General features: G+C 48.6%; 1 protein-coding gene across 4 annotated transcripts in view; it reads right to left on the bottom strand.

The window, feature by feature from the left end:
- Window positions 1-7723: 7723 nt before the first annotated feature.
- The window catches only part of MFN2 (mitofusin 2), a 30831-nt gene continuing 18317 nt past the window's right edge, over window positions 7724-20237 (bottom strand). For all 4 annotated transcript variants that reach the window (XM_053575661.1, XM_053575665.1, XM_053575662.1 and 1 more), the window contains 11 exons: window positions 19616-19769; window positions 19346-19413; window positions 19081-19202; window positions 16067-16193; window positions 15590-15694; window positions 15078-15180; window positions 14412-14632; window positions 13291-13446; window positions 12735-12931; window positions 11706-11840; window positions 7724-9754 (listed from right to left, as the gene is read on the bottom strand). In XM_053575661.1, coding sequence (XP_053431636.1) covers window positions 9685-9754; window positions 11706-11840; window positions 12735-12931; window positions 13291-13446; window positions 14412-14632; window positions 15078-15180; window positions 15590-15694; window positions 16067-16193; window positions 19081-19202; window positions 19346-19413; window positions 19616-19769 — 1458 coding nt within the window. In that variant the 3' untranslated portion in view covers window positions 7724-9684. The remainder of the gene's footprint in view (window positions 9755-11705; window positions 11841-12734; window positions 12932-13290; window positions 13447-14411; window positions 14633-15077; window positions 15181-15589; window positions 15695-16066; window positions 16194-19080; window positions 19203-19345; window positions 19414-19615; window positions 19770-20237) is intronic.

Here is a 20237-nt window from a genome sequence, read left to right as displayed (position 1 = left end):
TGTTTTTATTCACACGCAGCATAATAGAAAATCCCATGGGATCTATAAAACTTACAAATGTTAATGAGTTTTGTAAGATTGCAGGATGCAAGATCAATATACAAAAATCAATTGTATTCTATGTATTAGCAATAAATATTCATAGCTTCAATTTTTTTAGAACTTGAAATTTTAAAAAAAATACCATTTATAAAAGCATCAAGAAATATGAAAACAAAACTCTTAGAGATGAATATGACAAAAGATGTGCAAGACCTACACCTTAAAAATTGTAAAATAGAGTGGTGCCTGAGGCTCAGTGAGTCAGGCGCTGGCCCCATATACTGAGGGTGGCGGGTTCAAACCTGGCCCTGGCCAAACTGCAACCAAAAAAAAATTGTAAAATATTTTTGGGAGAAATTAAAGAAGATTTACATAAAAAAGAGATGTACTGTGTTCATGGGTTAAAAAACAGTATGTTTAAGATGTCAATTTTTTTCAAATTGACCTATTAATGCAATTCCAGTCAAAATCCCAGTAAGTTTTTAATGTAGAAATTGACAATTTCTAAAACTCAAATGGAAATGAAAAGGACTTAGACAGCCAAAACAATTTTGAAAACAAAAAATAAAATCAGATGACCTGTATTACCTGCTTGAAGATTTATTCTAAACTAAAGCATAGTAATCAAGAAAGTATAATATTGGGATTAAGTTAGACAAATAGATCAATGGAACAGAATAGAAAGTCCAGATAGGGCTTGGCGCCTGTGGCTCAAGCGGCTAAGGTACTAGCCACATACACCTGAGCTGGTGGGTTCGAATCCAGCCCCGCCCGCCAAAACAACAATGATGGCTGTAAGCAAAAAATAGGTGGGCATTGTGGCATGCACCTGAAGTCCCAGCTACTTGGGAAGGCAGAGGCAGGAGAATCACTTGAGCCCAGGAGTTGGAGGCTACTGTGAGCTGTGATGCTACGGCACTCTACCCAGGGTGACAGAAAAAGAAAAAAGAAAGTCCAGGTAGAAGAGCAATGAATTTTGTTGTTGTTGTTGCAGTTTTTGGCCGGGGCCGGGTTTGAACCCACCACCTGCAGTATATGGGGCCGGCGCCCTACTCCTTGAGCCACAGGCACCACCCAAAGAAGAGCAATTAATTTTTTTTTTTTTTTTTTTTTTTTAGAGCAATTAATTTTTGACAAAAATAAAAAAACAGTTCAGTGGAGAAAGGATAGTTTCTTCAACAAATGGTGCTGGAACAACTGGATATCCATATACCAAACACACCACCCCTACAAAACAAATTTTATAAATCCTTTATCTATCCCTTATACCATATAGAAAACATTAACCCCAAATAGATCATAAACCTAGTTTTACAATTAAAAAACTAAAAACCCGAAAACCTAAGAGAAAATCTTCATGACCTTGGATCAAGCAGATTCCTTAGATTTTATACCAAAAACATAATCCATAAAAGAAAAAGTTGATCAATTGGATTTTATTGAAATTAATATCATCTGCTGTTTGAACAACATTGTTAAGAGAATGAAAAGAAAGAAAAAAATGTAGAATGAAAATACAAACCACAAGATTAGAGAAAATATTTGCAAATCACATCTCTTACGAATAACTCATAAGAAAAATGATCTGATTTTTTAACTGTACAAAAGACTTGAACAGACACCTCACCAAGGGAGAGAGATAAGTGTCAAGTAAACACATGAAAGATGCTCAACATAATGAAACTCTCTTTTTGAGGACTGCCAGAGATTTTATACAGCATCTTTATCTGCCATGAGTACCTCTAGCACCAGTTTCTACCTCAGTCTGGCTTTTTTTTCTTTTCTTTTTTTTTTTTGAGACAGTGTCTCAAGCTGTTGCCCTTGGTAGAGTGTCGTGGCGTCACAGCAACCTCAAACTTTTAAACAATTCTCTTGCCTTAGCCTCCTAAGTAGCTGGAACTATAGGCGTCTGCCACAAGGCCTAATTTTGTTGTTGTTGTTGCAGTTGTCATTGTTTTAGCAGGCCCAGGTTGGGTTTGAACCCGCCTGCCTCGGTGTATGTGGCCAGTGCCCTACCCACTGAGCTATGGGCACTGCCCCCAGTCTGGCTTTCAATAGAGTTTTCTCTTGCTCTGGGATCCATTCACTAGGCAAATGTAAATTAAAACCGCAGGAGAGGGTGGTGCCTGTGGCTCAAGGAGTAGGGCGCCGGTCCCATATGCCGGAGGTGGCGGGTTCAAACCCAGCCCCAGTCAAAAACCAAAAAAAAAAAAAAAAAACCGCAGGAGATTGGGTGGCGCCTGTGGCGCAGTGGGTAGCACGCAAGCCCCATATATCAAGGGTGGCGGGTTTAAATCTGGCCCAGGACAAATTGCAATAAAAATAGCCTGGCGTTGTGTTGGGCACTTGTAGTCACAGCTACTTGGGAGGCTGAGGCAAGAGAATCGCCTAAGGCCAGGAGTTGGAGGTTGCTGTGAGCTGTGACGCCACAGCACTCTACTGAGGGCGATAAAGTGAGACTCTGTCTCTAAAAAGAAAAAAAAACGCATGAGGTAACATTACATACCTGGTGTGTAAAACTAAAGACACACTATACCAAATGTTGGGAAGGTTGGGGAAAGCTGGAACCTGCATGTAGCACTGGTGAGAATATAGAATGGTACAACCACTCCAAAAACAGTGGGGCAGCACCTTAAAGAGTGAGACAGAAATCCACCATATGACCCAGCAATTCCAGTCTGAGTTATGTACCCCCCAAAAAGGAAAACATGCCTATACAGAGGGCAGATATGGGTGAAAGCTAGAGCAAGCTGGCATCCCTGAGATCTCGTGCAGCTTATGGCCCCAAGTCTCAGCCTCTATTGCGATGCACGCCTAAGGTGGTAGGGTGGGAGGTGACGGGAATGTCCAGCAGAGTAGATGAGAAAATAGTCTGGGAAACATCTAGATGGAGATCAGCAGCTTAGAGACTGGATATAAATAAAGCTAGAAAGTAACTGATAACTATCCTGCAGATACTCTGCAGCTGTGACTAACCTGTAGGCTGTAACTTGCCCTCATTAAATCTTACCCAAAGTATTCTTTGATCTGCAGTTTGGTGTTCCCCAGTCCTTCAGCCTGATCACTTGCTTCCTTGAACAAAAAACTGCCTGTTTAATTGAAACATGAAACTCTTACATTTTCACTTTTTTTTGGGGGGGGGAAGACAGTGTCTCACTATGTCACCCTTGTTAGAGTGCTGTGGCGTTACAGCTCACAGCAACCTCAAACTCTTGGGCTTAAGCGATTCTCTTGCCTCAGCCTCCCAAGTAGCTGGGACTACAGGCGGTAACTTTTCACTTTTTGCATCCTGTATGCATGCTCCCAAAACCCCTAGTAAAAAGGCCTTGAATAATCAGGTCGAGGTGGCATCAATTAGTCTCACTAGGGAGTGATAGTGTCATCTCTCATGGGTCAAAACATCTCGCGCGCGCGCGCGCGTGTGTGTGTGTGTGTGTGTGTGTGTGTGTGTGTGTGTGTAAATTTCATAGCGCCTTCTCTCCCTTTGTTTGCCATACCCGGGTAAAGTCTCTGTGCAGAGGAACTCTCCATCTGCCGCACTGGGACTCAATTCCCACGCTGTGACACAGAGACACAACTGATCCTAGTGACATTATTCATAACAGCCACAAGAGAATTAGAAACAGGGGCGGTACCTGTGGCTCAAATGAGTAGGGCGCCGGCCCCGTATGCCAGAGGTGGTGGGTTCAAACCCAGCATTGGCCAAAAACTGAAAAAAAAAAAAAAAAAGAAAATTGGAAACAATCAAATGTCCAGTTCATGAATAAATAAACAAAATGTGGTATATCCATACAATGGAAGCTATTTGGCAATAAAAAGGAATGAAGTACTGATATGTGCTGCAACATGGATGGACTTCATACACATGCTGAGTTCTCTCCTTCTGATGGCTGTGCAGAGAGGGAAAAAAACAAACCAACATGCTAAGTAAAAGAAGCCAGACTCAGGGCAGCGCCTATGGCTCAGTGGCTAGGGTGCCGGCCCCATATACCGACGGTGGTGAGTTCAAACCCAGCCCCTACCAAACTGCAACAAAAAAATAGCCGGGTGTTGTGGCCGCGCCTGTAGTCCCAGCTACTCAGGAGGCTAGGGCAAGAGAATCGCATAAACCCAAGAGTTAGAGGTTGCTGTGAGCTATGACAGCACAGTACTCTACCAAGGGCGACAGAGCAAGATTCTGTCTCTACAAAAAAAAAAAAAAAAAGCCGGACTCAAAAGGCCACATGTTGTATAATTCAAATTATACAAAATGTTCAGAAAAGGCAAATAGCTATATAGAGATTAGGGGTCACCTGAATCTGGGGTGGAAACAAAGAATTACCGCAAATGGGCACAAGGGATCTTTCTGAGGTGATGGAAATGTTCTAAAATTGGATTGTGATAACTTACTAAAATGGTTGAGTTGTACACTTACGTAGTTTTTTTTTTTTTTGGGGGGGGGGGAAACAGACTCTCACTATGTTGCCCTCAGTTGAGTGCCATAGCGTCACAGCTCATAGCAACCCCAAACTCTTGGGCTTAAGCAATTCTCTTGTCTCAGCCTCCCAAGCAGCTGGGACCACAGGCGTCCACCGCAACACCCAGCTGTTTTTTTTGCAGTTTCATTGCTGTTTAGCAGGTCCGGGCAGGGTTCGAACCACCAGCCTCAGCAAATGTGGCTGGTGAGGCGCTGAGCCACCATTCACATTCTGTACATTCATTAGCCACACCCTTCCCAAACACTTCATTGACATTTTGAGCTGTCTGCACTGCATTGGTTCCACGATGGAACTCATATTCAAAAATAACACAATTTACTTATCCAAAATTGCTCTAGAAATTTTTTTGAAAGATAATCACAAGCCAAAATGTGCATTCGAAAGGATGAGGATTAAAAAAAAAAAATTTAAAAACCCAAAGAGAGTCAAAGTAAAATGTCAGAGATATGAACTGTCAAACTTAGTACTTAAGGACATTGGATGTTTCTTATTTGATACCCTACTGCTTATAATCATGGGTCAGGGTAAAAAGAAAGTTTGAAAGCCACCTGGCTTTGGGAAATGAATACTTGGGCCCAAGATGGTGCCTGTGGCTGAGTAGGACGCCAGTTCCATATACCGAGGGTGGCAGGCTTGAACTCGGTCCAGCCAAACTGCAACAATCAAAAATAAAAATAAAGCCGCCTGTTGTGGCAGGCGCCTGTAGTCCCAGCTACTCGGGAGGCTGAGGCAAAAGAATTGCCTAAGCCCAGGAGTCGGAGGTTGCTGTGAGCTGTGTGACACCACAGCACTCTGCTGAGGGCGATAAAATGAGTCTTTCTCTACCAAAACAAAAACTTGGGCTCAGGGCGGCGCCTGTGGCTCAGTCGGTAGGGCGCCGGCCCCATGTACCGAGGGTGGCGGGTTCAAACCCGGCCCCGGCCAAACTGCAACCAAAAAATAGCCGGGCGTTGTGGTGGGCGCCTGTAGTCCCAGCTACTCGGGAGGCTGAGGCAAGAGAATCCCTTAAGCCCAGGAGTTGGAGATTGCTGTGAGCTGTGTGAGGCCACGGCACTCTACCGAGGGCCATAAAGTGAGACTCTGTCTCTACCAAAAAAAAAAAAAAAAAAAAAACTTGGGCTCAAATCCAAGCTCCCTCATCTCTTCTCATCCCCCTCACAACTGGGATTTGGGCTAGTCCTAACTTCTCTAAGCCTCGATTTCTACAATGATTGGAAATAGTAAATGCTGAGTACACAATGTACTTGAAAGTCGCTCATACTGTGCCTATCCATAGGAGGTTTCCAGTAACATTTGCTAGTTCTGCTGAGGGCTGTTTGGGTGGGATTTGTGCATCTAAGCTTTTAGTGCCTAGTATTGGTCTAGATGCAGGTAAATACAGTTAACAGACAAAAAGCTGGGCCCTTGTGAAATGTTATGTTTTATCAGGCAGTGATAATAAAATGCTATCTCTTAGGAGTGTCCAACCTTTTTTTATCTCTGCTGCACATTGGAAGAATGAGTTGTCTTGGGCTACATGGTAAATACCAAACACAGCCAGGAAAAGCTGATAGCAATAAAAAGGTATGTGGGTACTTTCCATGATATCCAACACCAAAAACAAAAAGACCTCACAAAATCAGCACGTGGCCTTCAAGGCCACAGGTTGGGCAGAGTTAAACAGTTACACAATGACTGTTATGAAAAACACATGTGGGCGGCGCCTGTGGCTCAGTGAGTAGGGCGCCAGCCCCATATGCCGAGGGTGGCGGGTTCAAATCCAGCCCCGGCCAAACTGCAACCAAAAAATAGCCGGGCGTTGTGGCGGGTGCCTGTAGTCCCAGCTACTTGGGAGGCTGAGGCAAGAGAATCGCCTTAAGCCCAGGAGTTGGAGGTTGCTGTGAGCCGTGTGATGCCACGGCACTCTACCCAAGGGCGGTACAGTGAGACTCTTTCTCTACAAAAAAAAATTAAAAAAAAAAAAAAACAAAAAAAAAACACATGTATAGGGCAGTGCCTGTGGCTCAGTGGGCAGCCCCATATACCGAGGGTGGCGGGTTTGAACCCAGCCCCAGCCAGCTAATACAGGAACAAAAAAAAGCCAGGCATTGTGGCGGACGCCTATAGTCCCAACTACTCAGGAGACTGAGGCAAGAGAACTGCTTAAGCCCAGACGTTGGCAGTTGCTGTGAGCTGTGACACAACGGCACTCTACCGAGGGCGACAAAATGAGACTCTGTCTCAAAAAAAAAAAAAGAAAAAGAAAAACACATGTATGACACGTGTTGTAGGGTGAGGGAACTCAGGAGCGCTGGGGACTGGGAATCAGGAGAGGGGATTTTATAATAAATGGGTTGGTCTGGGTAGACCGAGGTGACATTTCAGTGCACTTGGGATGAGAGGCAGGATGTGAGGGCCTCTGGGCCTCCTTTCTGGGCAGAATGATGGCAGGTGGCACACTGATCAGTAGTGTTTGAGCAGAGAAGTAACATGAGCTAAGTTCCCTGTGCAACGGTCACTGGCTGCTGTCTTTGAACAGCTACAAGATGGCAAAGATAGGAGGAGGGGACAAGGCAGGAGTCTGGGTCAGCACTGGGTGGCAGTGATGGAAGTGGGGGAAAAGTGTTCAGTGGTGAGACTCTTGCAAAGCAGACACTGACAAGGTTAAATATAGCATGTGTGACCGTGGACTCTAGGGTGACACAGCAAGGTGTGGCCTGGGAATGTGGAGGGATGAGGTGGTCAATACTGAGCAGTGGCCTCTCAACTGGGCGAGCAGGGCAAACAGTGGATAGTGGCAGCTCTGAGGTGGGGGGCGGAGCAGGGGAAACTGACAAGCCACATCCAACTGACAAGTCCACTCCTGGGGCCCTTTAAAAAAAAAGAGATAAGTTCATAATCAAATTCTGAGAAAGCAAAGAGGGGTGGAACAGTCTGAGTCATTTACTTTTTAAATGAAAAATGAATGGTTTGGCATTATTGAGAAATCTATAAAAGAAATCAATCTTGGTTTCCTGATCCTTAAAGAATCAGTTACACCATTTGTTCTTCTGAGAGCATCAGATTCCTTCCAAGAACAGGGAGGAACTCACGGGCAGATTACAGTGGGAACTTCCCCCTAACAAAGTCAAGGTTACTTCAAAACACAGCCTGTGGACTTTGCTACAGCAAAGAGGACTTTGCACAAGAACAGCAAAATGGTGAGGCAGAGATCCCACAGATGGTTTCTAACTAGGTTTTATTTTAGTTTCCAATATTATCAGCAATGATACAGGAGTAATTCAGGCAAATACATCACCTTAAATACATCAGAGAAAACTCACTGTGTCAAGCACATCTTGCGGTCCGGCAAATGAACACAAAACAAAGAACAAAGTTAGCAGCATTAAAATAAAGTGCTTTTTGCCACACTTCTTTTAGAAAGAGTCTCTCCCTCTGTGGTATAAATTTAATTTTACTTACTGTGTAAGAAGCTCGAAATTTCATTCATTCCCCAGGGGAAACATTGAAAAAAATTCTTATGCTTATTCTAAGTTCTTTGTTTTTTATTTATTTTTTCTTCAAAAAAAGAGCACAAAACCCATTGGAATTGTGTGACATTGATTTTCCCTGACAGGCTATGTGATGGCCTCATCCATCCAGGCCCAGCAGATACTCAGAACATCCTCCTAACTGAAGATAAACCTTGCCAGAGTCCATCACTTTGTCCCACGCAACAGGGTAGACTGAGGGTTTGCAGGTACCTGGAACGCGTGTCACCTGTGTGGCCACCCACCAGTGCACAGGGGCCACCAGAGATGGGTAATGGCTGGATTCAAGCCCATCAGGACCACACTGCACACTCTGCGGGGCCCCTGCCCAGGGAGCTGCTTTCCGGGAGAGAAGCTGCTTACTTCCAGGAGCTCTCTGACTTGTGCTGCCAAGGCTTCCCCCAACACCGTCTTCCCCACACAGTTAACATTTTGGTGACAGGAGCCTGCCTCCACTTAGACCAGTCACAATCCCAAAAATTAACAACAGGAAACAATTCTCAAAGTAAACATGAGGACAAGTTTGTCAATCAAGGCTCTGGGGACTAGGGAGGTTCGGAGAATGGGTATCACATAGCTTCCCACACTGCCCCTTGGTCAACTGCAGTCACTGGCATAGGAAACTGAATCCAGTTGATTGGTGGCCAAGGGCAGCTTGGGGCATGGTGGAGGTTGGAGGTGGAGTTGTGTCTCCTAAGGAGCATAGGAGGGGTGGAGTCAAATTAGCGCACTGGGGGTCTCCGGCCCATGAACTCCTCACACAGGTCAAATGCTGGGCCTGCTTGCTCTCCAGCCATCCTGGGTGGGGCCCATTCCCCTCAGCCTGCCACCAAGGTGCCCACCTCACCCTCCATCCCTCTACTACATCCTTTAACCGCCTGCACCAAAACAACTTCCACTAACAATAACATAGGCCACCACAGGCAAAGACAAGAACTTGTCATGGAGCCGGCTACCCACTACAACAGCACCATGTACCTGACACACCCTTCCTGAGGCTCCACCAGCTGTCTCCACCCACCTTTCCCACCCTCCCGGCCTAGGGCTGGCCTGGGTCTGAGCCCAGGGCACACGCAGCCTTGCTGCCCAGATGGTCTGAGGGGACTTAATGAACTCGAGGGAGTGCTGCAGCTGAAGGACCACAAGTGTCAAGCCACCATCCTTCTGGGACAGACTGGGCCTTCTTGGAACTTTCTGATACTTCTAGGAAGAGAATTCAGTCACCCCTAAAGCAGCCTCTCTCTAGGCGTGTGGGGTGTACGGGCAGAGGAAGGTGGGGTGTCTGCCTGATACCCTGAGGGCCTCAGCATGGCATCCTGCAAAGCTGAGCTGCTGAGACCATGGCAAGCGATCCAGAGATTTCAATCAAGACAACCTGACAGAGAGGAGAAAAGCCTCGACATGACTCCTTGGGAGGTACCATGTTGTCCATGGGCGCGTTAGAAAGTCTCCTTTAGGGGTATGAGCCAGATCTTCCAGCACTGGCAGGCGAAGGAGGGGGAAATAACTAGCATGGAAGGGCTCAAAACGGCACGAAACAGTGGGTGCTTCATTTTCTTGGTGGCACCGGGGCACAGCTGCACACGCCCCAAGGAGCCCACGTGGCTGGGTGCTAGCAGCACCCCGTTCTCCACGCAGGCCCCACCGGGCACCCACTATCTGCTGGGCTGCAGGTACTGGTGCGTGAACATGTTGAGCTCACTATCCAACCAACCAGCTTTATTCCTGCAAAGAAACGGATACATATAACCATGACAACACATCATAGGTAGCCCTATTTGCGGGAGCCCTTCTGAGGACACCTGACAAGTATTCTCATGTACTCTTCATGTAAACCCTGTTTACTCGCCTTTGACAGGTGAGGAAAAGGAGGCCCAGAGAAGTCATAGAACTTCCCAAGGTTACAGGTAAAGAAGCTGTGAGTCAGGCTTTTGTGCCTCACAAGCACATGTCTGTTTCACTGGGGCCACAAGCAAGTCCCCAACCCCTGGGAACTCGGTATTCCTGCTTGTCAAGCAAAGGGATCAGGTGCTGATACAAGGCTCTTCCCAGGTTCAACCCTGTCCCTGTGGCTGACAAGCAGCAGCAGACACACCTGTCCCCTCCCTGAGAGTCCCCAGTATGAACAGTATGTCCATAGGAAATGGCTGTCCCGGGGTGGTGGGTAAGGAGGGGCACATCACACAGTCGAGGGAAGGGAAAGCCCAGGGGGTTGGGGCTGACACACTCAAGGCCATCTCCCCTAGAGCTCTGGCACCTGCAGGCAGGCCTCTGACGTCAGGGTAGGGGCAGGAGGCACAGGATCCCAATGTGCTGATGTTATCACGGGCTGAGTGGGCTGAGGAATTTTTTTTTTTTTTTTGAGACAAAGTCTCACTCTGTGCCCTGATGTCATAACTCACAGCAACCTCAAACTCTTGGGCTCAAGAGATCTTCTTGCCTCAGCCTCCTAAGTAGCTGGGACTACAGGCTCCCACCACAACGCCTGGCTAGTTTTTCTATTTTTAGTACAGAGGGGGCCTTGCTCTTGCTCAGGCTGGTCTGGAACTTCTGAGCTCAAGCAATCCACCTGCCTCAGCCTCCCAGAGTGCTAGGATCACGGGCATGAGCCACTGCACCATGCTGGGCCAAGGACTTTTACATTCGGTTCTGTAATTGGGTTAAGAAATCCCATTTTGGCTCGGTGCCTGTGGCTCAAGCAGCTAAGGTGCCAGCCACATACACCTGAGCTGGTAGGTTCGAATCCAGCCCAGGCCCGCCAAACAACAATGACAGCTGCAACCAAAAAATGGCTGGGCATTGTGGCAGGCGCCTGTAGTCCCAGCTACTTGGGAGGCGGAGACAGGAGAATCACTTGAGTCCAGGAGTTGGAGGTTGCTGTGAGCTGTGATGACACAGCACTCTACCCAGGGCAATAGCTTGAGGCTCTGTCTCAAAAAAAAAAAAAAAAAGAAATCCCATTTTACAGATTAAAGCAATGAAATTAAGTGATTTGGCCAAACACAAGTGCCTGGAGAGAAGCCAGGATGCCTGACTCCTTATATCAATGCTCTTTCCAGCACAAACTGTTAATGGAAGCTCCGCATCTCAACAGAGACCCCACAGAAATTTGGGCTCCAGTCCAGCTCTACCAGTCCCCAGCTGAGTAACCTGCTTTGCTATGAGTAAATTGGGGACTATGGCCCCTTCGTAGGGTCAAAGAGAAATTTAATGAGGTATGTGTGGTGGGTGCTAGAAGAATCAGGGTGCGAAGTGTAGAGGCACTCAGAGCCAAGCATTCCGGGACTCCACTCCCAGCCTGACCCGTCACTGTGGGATTCCAGACAAGTTACGCAAGTGCTGCAGGCACCAATTTTCCTGTTTTAAATAGTTGGTGATCTGCCCCTCAAGAGATGTGGAAGATTGATAGAAAACAGCGCCAGTGTACAGTGCCTGAGGCCTTGCAGTGGGACAGAGGTGCCTGGGAGCTGTGCGCTCTCCAGGCTGTCACAATGGCTCCCTGGGATGCTGCCACACCCCTGCCTGCAAGCGCCTGGAGAGCACAGATACTGAGCCGTGTTGAGCCTCCAGCATTGCCACTTCAGCACCCACTACCATGAGTGAGCCAAATCCCCAGAGAGGTGTGTCCATGCCCAGGACAGGCAGCCTACTGCCCCAGCCCCCAGGCCAGCCTCACCTGAGCAGCTTTGCTTTACTCTGAAGTGAATCAAGAACCTCAATTTTCTTGTTCATGGCTGCAATTTCCTGCTCTAGGTTCTCCCGGGTGACATCGACTTGCTGACACAGATGAGCAAAGGTCCCAGACAGTTCCCTGAGGAGAGTGGCAGGATCAACCCTCAAGACCTGTCTGAGCAGGTCTCCATCAAGGTCCAAGTCCACCTAGAGAGGGCAGTGGCTGGGCTGGTCCACACCCTGCCAGCAGCTCTGCCCTGCGCCAGTCCTGGCTCGGCAGACTCCTTTCCTCCTGCTGAAACTGTGAATAATCGTGACTCAAGCACCAGAGTGCAAGAAGCAGTGGCACGAGCAGTGCACCCTCGGGTAGGCACAAGTGGCCCTTGCTCTGCTGCTCATCGGACAAGAGGACACCTGACTGTTTTTCAAGTCTTGGTTTCCTCTTTTTTTCTTTTTTTGGCCGGGACAGGGTTTGAACCCGCCACCTCCGGCATACGGGGCTGGTGCCCTACTCCTTTGAGCCACAGGTGTTTCCTCATTTTGAGGAGAAAGAGGTCAGTAAAACATCTACCTCAAAGGGTAAGAGGTGTAAATAAAACATCAGGTGCAAAATACCCAGCAAACGGTCCACCACACAGCAATACAGAGAGGGAAACTGGCGCTGTCCCTGCCAACCCAGACTGGGCTATAGACCTTTACTGACCTAAGACACCCAGGCAGAACAGGCTGGGCCTGAGAATTACCAAGCTACAGTCCACGTCGTCTGCAACTTCTGAGAAGTCCTAATAGGGCTATCCTTCCTTTTCCACCCCTTCCTCTTCCAGGGACCAGAGACCTACCTCGTCCCAGCCTAGGACATAAGTTGTCCCTGAGAGAACCCCTTTCCCCATCCCTGGCCTCAAAACTGGCCCTGCACACCAGAAGGCCCAGGGTCCATGATGTCAGGACCCAGTGGTCTCTAGGCCAGGTCGGAAAGGAGATGGGCTGCTGGCCCCGACTAGAGGAAAACCCCCCAAGGTGACGGGCCACTCACTGCTGGACTTGGTGGCTGCAGTTGGAACCGGTGTAGCTGATGATGAGCTGCAGCTTCTCGCTGGCATACTCGACAAACTGGCGCTTGAAGGCCCTCTCCTTTGCCTTAGTGGTCCAGGTCAGACGCTCATAGACATAGAGGAGGCCATATAGCCCAAAGGAAAGGGCAATGAGCCGCCAGCCTACCGCTTTCCATACCTGCAAAGCCACATGGTCAGCCCAGAGTGGAACCTCTCTGTGACTCCTCCACCCCCTGGGCTTATCACTACCAGGACTGTCCCAAGAGCTCCAGCCAAGGAGCCCTGGTGTTTCTTCTTAGAGAATGTCTCCTTTGATCCCACTGAGACCAGAAGGGCAGGGACCATCTCCAGTTGAAAGTGAGAGAAACTCAGGAAGTCAATGCTCCCCACAAGATCACAATGAAGAATCTCTGAGACACAAGGAAATACAGGGCTGACTGTGAAGAGCTGAGCCGATGCAGGGCCACCACCAGAGCCCCCAGGCCCCTCACGCCCACATTCCACCCCCTACCTTCCCGAGCAGGGATTGTCACTGACCACTCCTCCAACAACGAGAATGCCCATGGAGGTCCTGGACGTCAGGGAGGCCAAGCCAGTAACCATGGAAACCATGAGTTCCTCTTGGGTGAGGGAGCCCTGTGGCAGGGGGGGCATGCTGGGGTTGGCTGGCGTCAGAGGGACAGGACGCTGAACCTAGAGAAAAACCATGAGACAGATGTGCTAAGTATCTCGTTCATGCAAACCCTTGGGACCCTCTTAAGGATAGGGAAGCTGGGACAGGGACACAGGAGTGACTCCTCAATTTCCAAGGGGGAAAATAAGCTTCGACTGTGGCAGAGAAGGATTTATTTAAGCTTTTCTTTTTTTTTTTTAAAGGACAGGATCTCACCCAGGCTGGAGGGCAGTGACACAATCATAGTTCACTGCAAGGATTTAAGCTTTGTAACCAAACCTGTGAGTGCTATGGGACATCACAGGTGTGAGCAGCGGCCACCTTGGCACACTTAGGCAGTTTCCAAAATCGTGAGATGTGTACAAATGGCAGTACACACAACAATTCAAGTAGTTTAGAGATGGGTGTTTTTTAAATCTAAATTTTATTTATTTTTTTTTTTGTAGAGACAGAGTCTCACTTTATTGCCCTCGGTAGAGTGCCGTGGCATCACACAGCTCACAGCAACCTCCAGCTCCTGGGCTTAAGCGATTCTCTTGCCTCAGCCTCCCGAGTAGCTGGGACTACAGACGCCCCCCACAACGCCCGGCTATTTTTTGGTTGCAGTTAAGCCGGGCCGGGTTTGAACCCACCACCCTCGGTATATGGGGCTGGCGCCTTACCGAGTGAGTCACAGGCGCCGCCCTAAATCTAAATTTTAAAATGGTGATATAAAGATGGAAATTTTAACAGCCATCTAATTTAGTTTGTACATATTTACCTTAATGTGTATTAGAAAAAACAGACCAAGTATTTTGTCATTTCACAAAACTATTGGTTAAAATAAGGCCAGGTTGATCTGTGGCAAAAATCCTGAGCATGATGTACCATGTGCTAGCACACACTGCCACAACCACCAACCTCAGTTTTAGAATGATTTGCCCATCTGAAAGCAGGGCGCACACTGACCTCCCCAGATGTCCTTGCAGTGAGAAACTTTGCTTGCCTGGTCATTGTAGCCCAGCAAGGCCCGACGGCTGTTCTTGGGGCCCAGGAACCTATTCACCAACATGGTCCACCCGAGTGAAAAATGGAACTCGATGTCCTCCTGGAAGTCGGCACACAGCTTGTCACAGTTCAGGTCATAGCTGAGGGAGAAGCACTGGCGAGGGACCAGCACGTCTATCTGACTCCGCACAGACGTAGGAAGGAGGGGCTTCAAGCCGTCTGTTGGGAAAAGAAATGGAGACACGGCAGGTCAGTTCAGCCCTGTGCCACACCAGGGCCCAACCGCTGGAACAAAGGCCACCAGCTACTGCCAAAGATGCCTGGAAACCACATGCTTGACCAATGGCTGGTAGGACTGAGAACGGCACACTCGTGGCAGGCAGGCCAGCTCTCCTGGGGTGTGCAGACCGAGGCTCCATACCTGCTAGCACTGCCTCATGGGGATCTGAGGAGATAGCTAATTCTCAGCCCATGACAATTGCATGTGGTAACACAGGACGGGTTCACACACAGCATCAACTCACAACACATACCCAGAACCTGCAGGTATTGGGTTGAATCATCATACAAGGTGACAGATAAGGAAAGTCATTATGTCTTCAGCTTGGTCTCTGAATCTGATCTCTGGGTAGCCCCAGGTCTCAAGTTCTTTTGTGGCACTGACCTATCATGTCCTGCTGCATGGTCTGCAGGGAGCTGGTGATGGCCGTGGAGCAGCGGTCAGACATGTTTCGGCCCAGTCCTTCCTCTATATGGCGATGCAATTCCTGCAGCCAGAAGAGGGAGGTGAAGAGAATAGCATCTCCATCAGGAATTCTTGCAGTGCTCCCCCCAGGGGCTGAGCCACTGTTGAGGCCCAGCCAGGAACACCTGCTGCTTACTCCACAACTCACGTTTTTCTTTGAGACGAGTCTCACTTTGTCACCCTTGGTAGAGTGCCATGGCGTTACAACTCACAGCAACCTCCAACTCTTGGGCTCAAGTGATTCTCTTGCCTCAGCCTTCCAGGTAGCTGGGACTACAGAAGCCCACCACAACACCTGGCTAATTTTTAGAGATGGGGTCTTGCTCTTGCTCAGGCTGGTCTCAAACCTGTGAGCTCAGGCAATCCACCTGCCTTGGCCTCCCAGAATGCTAGGATTACAGCTGTAAGCCACCACGTCCAGCCAGACTCACATTCTTATAAACCTTGAGGACAACCGGAGAAGGGTGGAAATCCATCTGGTACTCATCCACCAGCACTGAGAGGCGCCGGATCTCCTCCGCCATTGCAGTCGACACCTACCGCAAAAGGAAGCAAAACATTAGATGTGGACAAGGACTGTGGTTCAGTCACATGGCTCCAGGGGATATCCAGCGGACTGGCTGATTCTTTTCTCCAAACAGCAGTCTTCCAAGCTGACCTGAGACACCAAAGCCTTTGAGGTACAAGGACTGGAGAAACTAGCTGATCAATGGAGGAGGCGGCCCCAAAAGGGGGATGTGCCCTGGGTCACACAATGACACTCAAGTGGACAAGGGGAGGCTCTGTGTTATTGGCCACAACTTTCTTTCAGAGGGCTGAGAAGTCCCCTAGAAAGAGCTGCTGTTTTGCTTTCCCAGCACTGACTCTGAGTCCAAACTTCCCCGAGGTGCCTCTGCCTGGTTTCTCACCTGTCTTTCCACCTCTTCTGTAATCTGCTTAATTCGAAGTTTATAGTCCTGAGCCAAAAGCTCCAGCTGCTTGTCAATAAATCTCAGTCGGTCTTGCCGCTCTTCTCGCATTTCCAGGCAATAGACTCTAAGAGGAAAGTGTGCCGGTTGGAAACCCATGTTCCCACCTGATTATGCCTTACCTGCTGTGGGAGCTGTTAATAACTTAAGCTACTTTTGAGCCTGGGGCCTCAAGAAGCATGTTAACTCACACTCTTGACCTAAAAAAACACCATGGCCCCAAGGAAAACATTTTACTGGCTCAGCACCTGTAGCTCAAGCGGCTAAAGCGCCAGTCACATACACCGAGGCTGGCGGTTTGAATCCAGGCCAGGCCTGCCAAACGACAGTGACAACTATAACCAAATAGCCGGGCATTGTGGTGGGCACCTGTAGTCCCAGCTATTTGGGAGACTGAGGCAAGAGGATCGCTTAAGCCCAAGAGTTTGAGGTTGCTGTAAGCAGTGACACCACGGCACTCTACCCAGGGCAACAGCTTGAGACTCTGTCTCAAAAAAAAAAAAAAAAAGAAAAGAAAAGAAAAACGTTTTACTCCTAGTGTATAGCAGTGTGTCAAGCAGAGGAAGAGGAGCCACCACGGCTGCCCACTCACTCTTCAGTCTTCCAAGTGGAAGGAGAGGTGGCATTGACAGAGCATGAAGGGAGCTCTAAGGAGGTTTACACAAGTCCTGCCAATTAATACAGGAAAAAGATGCTCAACCTCACCAATAATCAGGGAATTGAAATTAAAAAGAGGTGCTACTTTCGCCTGAAGGGATAGTGCCGGTGTGCACTGAATGCACACAGCTGTAATGGAGGGCAAGTGGTGAAGCTGAGCAGAACCAGACACACCTGAAGATGGAAAAACCACACCTCTAGGAATAGATCCCAGACTGGTTCTCAAAGATGCAAAGGCAGACATGAACAGATGTCGGGTTTGCTACAGCAAAACAATCCAAAAACTAGCCAATAGGAAAATGAGGTGAGGAACAAACTATGGAGTTAGTATTGACAACCTAGAGGCTGGGCTGGTGGCTCAAACCTCTAACCCTAGCGCTTTAGGAGGCCAAGGCAAGAGGACCACTTGAGGCCAGGAGTTTGGGATGAGCCTAAGCAAGAGTGAGACCCTTTTTCTTTTTATAGAAAATAGAAAAATTAGCCAGAGATAGTGGTACGTGCCTGTAGTCCCAGATACTCAAGAGGCTGAGGCAGGAGGATCACTTGAGCCCAGGAGTTAGAGGGTGCAGTGAGCTGTCATGATGTCACTGCTCTCTAGTCTGGGTGAGAGAGACCTAGTCTCAAAAACAAACATAAGCTTAGTGCACCAATGAGAATAAAAGGGAAGGCAGTTGAGTGGAAAGAAGGAAAGAAAAGGTGCAGTGACATACCCAGTGGGATACCACATTTGTTCGTTTGTTTGTTTTCTGAGACATAGTCTGACTGTGCCATAGTGCTGTGGCATTAGCATAGCTCACAGCAACCTCAAACTCCTGGGCTCAAGTGATCCTCTTCCCTCAGCTGCCTAAGTAGCTGGGACTACAGGTGCCTGCCACAATGCCTGGCAAATTTTTTCTATTTTTAGAGATGGGGTCTCACTCTTCCTCAGGCTGGTCTTGAACTCCTGAGTTCAAGGGATCCTCCTGTGTTGGCCTCCCAGAGTACTAAGATTACAGGCACGAGCCACCTCGCGTGGCTTCACACCTGTAGGCTTAAAATGTATACAAAGCAACATTATACACTCTTCAAGATTTATGTGAAAAGAGGTACTTCTTAAATGGGTGATAGGATTATATAAATTCATGATCACAGCATCTCTAAGGATAGGGTAGAGTGACACTGGCACAGGGCTAAAGAATTAAAGGGCACTGAAAGTTATTTTCATTTAATACAAAGAAAACACCTGTCAATTCTGTGTGGTACAGGCAAGGTATTTTCACATTATTCTCTGTACTTTTCTATATTTTCAATTTCTCCCCCCAAAACACCATTTTTTTCTTTTCTTTTTTTTTTGTAGAGACAGAGTCTCACTTTATGGCCCTCTGTAGAATGCCATGGCATCACACAGCTCACAGCAACCTCCAACTCCTGGGCTTAAGCAATTCTCTTTCCTCAGCCTCCCGAGTAGCTGGGGCTACAGGCGCCCACCACAACGCCGGGCTATTTTTTTTTGGTTGCAGTTCAGCCGGGGCCGGGTTTGAACCCACCACCCTCGGTATATGGGGCCGGCGCCTTACTGACTGAGCCACAGGCGCCGCCCCCCCATTTTTTTCTTTTTTTTGAGAGTCTCACTTCGTCACCCTTGGCAGAGTGCCATGGTGTCAACAGCTCACAGCAACCTCCAACTCTTCAGCTTAGGTGAGTCTCTTGCCTCAGCCTCCAGAGTAGCTGAGACTAAAGGCACCCACCACAACACCCAGCTATTTTTTGTTGCAGTTTGGCCAGGGCCAGGTTCGAACCCACCACCAGTATATGGGGCTGGCACCCTACTCACTGAGCCACAGGCACTGCCCCAAAACACCATTTTTAAAACCCATGTTTAGGGCTTGGCGCCTGTGACTTAAGCGGCTAAGGTGCCAGCCACATACACCAGAGCTGGCGGGTTCGAATCCAGCCCAGGCCTGCCAAACAACCATGACAATGGCAACCAAAAAATAGCCAGGTGTTGTGGTGGGTGCCTGTGGTCCCAGCTACTTAGGAGGCTGAGGCAAGAGAATCACTTAAGCCCAGGAGTTTGAGGTATCTGTGAGCTATGATGCCATGGCCCTCTACCCAGGGGGACAGCTTGAGGCTCTGTCTCAAAATGCCCTCCTCCACAAGCTGTCTACATGGCACTCACATGGTCTGGCATCAGGAGCTCAGAGACTGAACTCTGCCTTCCAGGTATGTCCGTCCTAACTGTCCAAGCAGGGGTGGGGTGGGGTGGGCCCCTCCCCTCTCAGCACCCCCCTGTGCCCAGCTGCTCTTGGGGCTCTTACCGCTGCTCCTGAGCTGCAATGTGCAGAGAGTCCATGATGAGGCGGACGGCCTCTGCGATCTGCTTGGCCCGGACTGTGTGCTGCTCAAACTTGGTCTTCACTGCAGACTGGGAGATGCACTCCTAGAACAGACAGAGGCACTGAGGGAAGTGGGGGCCACCTGGGTCTCAGAGTCAAGGGCCAGGCTCTGACTTTCACTGTCAGGGACACAGACAGTCAGAGCTGGGCAGGCACAAAACCTCCAGACCAGAATCAAAGGACTCACCTCAAATCTCCTCTCGAAATTCTGAAACTCAAACATCCTCACTTGAAAGCCTTCTGCAAGAGCACCCCCTAGGAGGATTGAACTGCATCAGTCAGCAAAAGAAAATGGTGAAATTCCCCCAAACCATACCACAGGCTGAGAGCAGCGCCTCTCAACTGAAGGCTCCTCTCACCATCTCACTTTCAGAAGAGATTTTCTACTGACAGACTCGGCACGAGAACACACGTCTCAATCAAGGAAAGGAGGACATCTGTTCCCATCATTAATTACCTCCTTCAGGCATGCCCTGGGCTTTCTGGATCCTGGCGTTGAGCACCTCCTTGGCAGATACAAAGAAGATGCGGTCCCCAGCCTGGGCTCGATCCACCACGCCCAGCTCGTCGACCAGGAAGCTGGTGCAACGCTCCATGTGCTGCCGCCGTACCTGGAGCCCAGACGTACATGACGGGGTTGGATGCAGGTGGTTATGATTAGGTCCCCAACTGCCTCCTTCATTAAAACAATTGGTGATAGAGTCACAGGGCTCAATAGTCAAAAGATACATATGGCTCAGCATGGTGGCTCACACCTGCAATCCTAGCACTCTGGGAGGCCAAGGTGGGCAGATCCTTTGAGGCCCAGCCTGAACAAGAACAAGACCCTATCTCCACTAAAAATAGAAAAACTAGCTGGGTATCATGTTGGGCATCTGTTAGGAAGATTGCTCGAGCCGAGTTTGAGACTGCTATGAGCTGTGATGCCATGGCACTCTACCCTGAGGCAACAGAGTGAGACTGTTTCAAAAAAAAAAAAAAATAGATACAAACATAGGCAGGGAAACATCTCCCATTATCTCTGTTCTCTGGCCTCCACCAAGCTTCCCAGACCAATGTCCCAATGTCATGGGGGTGTT

Source organism: Nycticebus coucang, chromosome 22, assembly GCF_027406575.1.
Source record: "Nycticebus coucang isolate mNycCou1 chromosome 22, mNycCou1.pri, whole genome shotgun sequence".
NCBI classification, from domain to species: domain Eukaryota; kingdom Metazoa; phylum Chordata; class Mammalia; order Primates; family Lorisidae; genus Nycticebus; species Nycticebus coucang.
The sequence above is the reverse complement of the archived record's forward strand: the minus strand, read 5'-3'. Positions and strand labels throughout refer to the sequence as shown.